The sequence below is a fragment of the Vigna unguiculata genome, chromosome 6 (assembly GCF_004118075.2).
Source record: "Vigna unguiculata cultivar IT97K-499-35 chromosome 6, ASM411807v1, whole genome shotgun sequence".
In the NCBI taxonomy this organism is placed as follows: Eukaryota; Viridiplantae; Streptophyta; class Magnoliopsida; order Fabales; family Fabaceae; genus Vigna; species Vigna unguiculata.
Window position 1 is genome coordinate 15,715,255 of NC_040284.1, and position 4,482 is coordinate 15,719,736.

The 4,482-nt window shown below is 35.5% G+C and overlaps 1 protein-coding gene across 1 annotated transcript; it reads right to left on the reverse strand.

Moving 5' to 3' along the window:
* Positions 1-240: 240 nt before the first annotated feature.
* Positions 241-2,462, reverse strand: LOC114188461 (heat shock protein 83-like). The gene is made up of 6 exons (XM_028077034.1): positions 2,377-2,462; positions 2,154-2,229; positions 1,260-1,367; positions 1,049-1,181; positions 766-965; positions 241-698 (listed from the first exon to the last, which is right to left on the reverse strand). The coding sequence occupies exons 1-6, from the start codon at positions 2,460-2,462 to the stop codon at positions 252-254; spliced, it is 1,050 nt and encodes a 349-aa protein (XP_027932835.1). The 3' UTR covers positions 241-251.
* Between the last annotated feature and the right edge of the window lie 2,020 nt (positions 2,463-4,482).

Genomic DNA, 4,482 nt, shown 5'->3' on the forward strand with positions numbered 1-4,482 from the left:
AAAAAAGATACTTTCCTAACCACCTTATAATCATCTCTAACACAATCATAGCCAAATCCGTGATACCTTATCCCAATATAAATATAATATGGTGCATTCTCAAATGGACTGGGAGGAATAACCTTGAATTCGTTGATAGTTGGGTTCCATAAATACACAAGATCTTTTACGTATAGGCACATAATTCCATTGATACTAGAAGAACCTAAAATACCAATTCCCTCAAGGTAATCCTCTTGAATTTGACTAGGCTAGTATAATTTTTCCATATTTTCAAACCTCTCGCCAGAAATTGAAAATAAGGAGGAATTGTAATGATTCTGGTAAAGTGGAGAGAGATTCAACAGGAGATATGTATCATCATAGTACGATTGGTGATTACATATGAAGTTATTACGAAGGAGGTTCATGAAATGAGAATTTTCAAACAAGAGGGCCCATGATCTTCGTACACATCCAAATCTCTTCAAAGATTTCAAAGGTAGGTTAGAAAGAATAGAGAATACAAAATCATCTGGTATGTGATTCATAAGTTTTTGAGCTACATGTTTACTGTCTCTCTCTCGGTTATGAAACCAAATGTTAATAAGTTGCCAATCATCCTTGGTATTCTCATTCCATAGGTAAATGCGGTGGGAGATGTGTTGGCAATATTTGATAACGAGATTCTTGATAGTGACCTCTTCCAAGTATTCTAACTGTAAAACATGAATTGAGTAAGCAAAAGAAATAATAAAAAAAATACAAATAAGTTACTTTGTGAACCTGATTATCCTTGAGGAAAAGGGTGATATTGGTTCCCCTTGATGGTTGTTGGGCATTGATGTCGTTATTAACAATGAAAGAGGCACCTGGTTGAGATTCCCATATATATTGATCATGATCCTTATGCTTGGAGGTGACAATAACCTTGTCAGCAATCAAATATGTAGAGTAGAAGCCAACTCCTAAATTATATGCCAAATCTAAAATAAATACATGAAAATAAAACAATTAATGAGCATGCAAGAAAAGTGAAAATGAATATGAAATATTGACACCTTCCTACCTGTTTTGGTCATGCCAATACCAGTGTCAATGATGGAAAGTGTTTTGTTAGCCTTGTGGGGAATCAATCTTATTACCCTATCATCTAAAATATTCTTGTTTGTATGACTCTCAAATTGAATTTTATCTAAAGCCTGTATATACATCCAATGATTGATAACACTAAGATAAAATAAATATATCAATAAAAATTAAATTAAAGAACTACTTACATTTGAAGCATTATTAATAAGTTCCTGAAGGAAGATTTCTTTATTAGAATAAAAAGTTTTATTCATTTGTCTTAACACCAAACTCATCTCACCCTCTAATACAAGAACCTTGTCATTTGCCATTACAATTGATTCAGAATAATAGCAAACCAAATGATGTCAATTCAACTAAACAAAACCACTCCTAACCAATTTTATAGTCATTGATCACAACCGTTATATTTTAATCAATTAATAGAATACCATGACAAACTCTATTGACTTTTTCATTATTTAAATTTAGAAGCATTAATTATTTCTTAGCACTAATTAATAGTTCATTTTTACATTTATTAATATGACCACTTAAATGTTTATTTTTAATTCTCAAATGTTATTTAATTTTATTTCAAGTTATTAATTCATCATTTTGATTGGAGTTTGAACTCATGTAATGTAACGCATGAATTAAACCACAAAAAGGCTGAGGCACATTAACGAACATGTGTGCACATTAAGATAAAGATTAAAATTGACTTTTTTTTTATTAATTTGAATATTTCTTTTCAGAATCAAACAATGAGTTTGAGGTTTGAATATATCTTACGCATTATTTCACTCATATACGACATGTGTATCGAAGAAACAAGATTTAATGATCCTTGTAACATCCCGTCAGGATATTACGAATTTAATAAAAGAAAATAAAGTAATTAATTTCAATGCATTTAATAATACCTCATTTCCTAAAAACACGGGAAATTTAAAACTTTATTAATTCACTAAAACGTCCATAAATACAACTTCAAGTATAATCAAAATATTCCATGAGCCTTACAACCCATTTCAAATAAAATAAAGAAAACATAATTATATAGATCCCATGATAATCCCGTCTCCGCAGCTAAGCCTCACCAGCTTCACCTGCATCATCACCTGCTCACGTAGACCGCGTACAAGATCATCGCTAAACACAAGCAGATAGGGTGAGCTAAAAGATAAAACAACGTAAAAATATACCAAACACACATATACATGTATAAACGATTAAAATAATACATCAATAACACAAAACTCTTCCTTTATACCACATGGCCACAACCATATATAATATCCTTTCATTTCCCACAGAACTTACTCCATTTTTATCACATGGCCACTACCATGTGTACCGATGCACCTCGAGGAAGACTCGTTACCTTCCTTCCACATGGCCACAACCATGTTAGCAATGTTCTACATCTTCTATTAAGTATCTCAAGGCGCCTTGCTGCCACACCTATCGGCCACAACTCAGGCCTTGAACGCTCAACAACACCCTTGCTCACTTAGGCCAGAAGCCTTTGTTCCACCAGTCCAGCCTATCTCGCTTAAGCTAGATCCACTAGCTTGGGCGAGCCTCTAGAATCTCTGCAGTATACGTAATCTCGCTTAAGCGAGCTCATTCTCGCTTGGGCGAGACCCTCGCTCGCCCAGGATAAAACTTCCTTGTCCAGGCGACGAGTTCAACGAGACAGCGGAACCACCCACAAACTCTCGCTTAGGCGAAAGACTCTCGCCTGAGCGAGATGCACCTTCGCTCAAAACCATCCCTCCCACCTGCGCGAGATGTGCAATCAAACCACACAAGACACACGCGAGTTCTCGCTTGGGCGAGGCACACTCGCCTAAGCGAGATAGCCTGTCGCCCAAGACCAAATTACCCACCTGAGCGAGATGCTCGAGCAGAGCCTGAAACTCAAACCCTACTACTCTCGCCTAGGTGAGTCCAGCTTGCTTGAGTGGGAATTGCAGGCTTGGGCACTAGTTTACGCGCAAAATAGCAACAATCAAACCTAAAACACACTCCAATTTCATACCATTCACTCAGAACAATTTCATTAGACCTATGATCATAATTGGACACGAAAATAGGCCCCCAACAACCCAACTTTGCATAATTATAGTATATACCGTGCATAACCCCAATATACACATGCATTTAGGCCAACATTCAATAAAACAGTACCAAAACCTAAAACCCTTAATTCCCTTAGGTGCAGCACGAAATTCAGAACACAATTTCATCACAGATCATGCAAAATGACACTATAAACATAGAAATTCGGCTCAGCTCCCCTAACCTGGAATTTTCCCTTGCAAAAGTATAAGGTTACAACTCTTCTTCTTGCCCAACATGAAAATCCCTTATTGCTTCCACAATTTGCCCTAGGAAATCTCTCAATCCTCTCCAATTCGCTCCCCACACAATTGATACAAAACCAGAACTGCAGAAACCCTCTGTTCACAAAATTCTGAATTTTTATAGGTGCCTTAATAGTGGTGTTAAGTGCAAAAACGAAAATAGCCTTAATGGTATTTTAATTGCTATTCAAGGCCCATCATTTAGTAAAATAAGAAATTGAAAGATTTCGTTGAAATTGTTCGTTTGGAAATTTCCCGAAAAGGCAATCATAGGTTCTTCTCTCCATCGGAACAATAGGGCTGTTATGCTCATTACTAAACTTGTTGAAGAGATAAAATAGAACCAAGATATATCTTTTTGATTAGAGGTTGAATCAATCATCAGAAGAAGAATTAGGCCAAAAATTAGGATACATTCTGGGAAAATAAAACTTCCATCGAAGAGAAGCAAATGAAAGGCTTTCATAAAAATTCTTGTAGAATCGAGAATGAAGTTTTCATTCTGTACATGTCAGATCATGAATTAGTAACTGCATCCAATCTCCAAAAAATCCCCGAGGGTATTTACATAAGATTCCTCTTTCTCATTCTTAAGCAAGTCCCCGAGGGTTGTCTCTACCCTTTCATATTCAGGCCATACTAACTTTTTAGCAAAAAAGAAAGCAAATTTGAGTCCACCAAGGTTTGAACCCTCAACCAAGCTAAAGCCAAATCAATACTAAAGCATGAAGCCAACTCATGTTCCTTGCTAACTCACACAATTCGAGTATTATGTCATACAAACATGCCCCAACATATTATTAAAACAATAATAACTAAATAACACACAATTGGCATACTTAGGACTTGAACCCAAGTCCTCTCACACAATCAAAGTACTCTCAACCACTTGAGCTAGTACTTTTCCACATCATATGCAACATAATTTAATGTCAAAAATGCACTACCTACCCACATTTATTAATTATTTATTTATTTAATTAATTAAATTCTGTGGATCTTACAATCCTTATTTGATTCAAGCCTATAAATTTGAGGTAGAAAACTAAGAATATATATA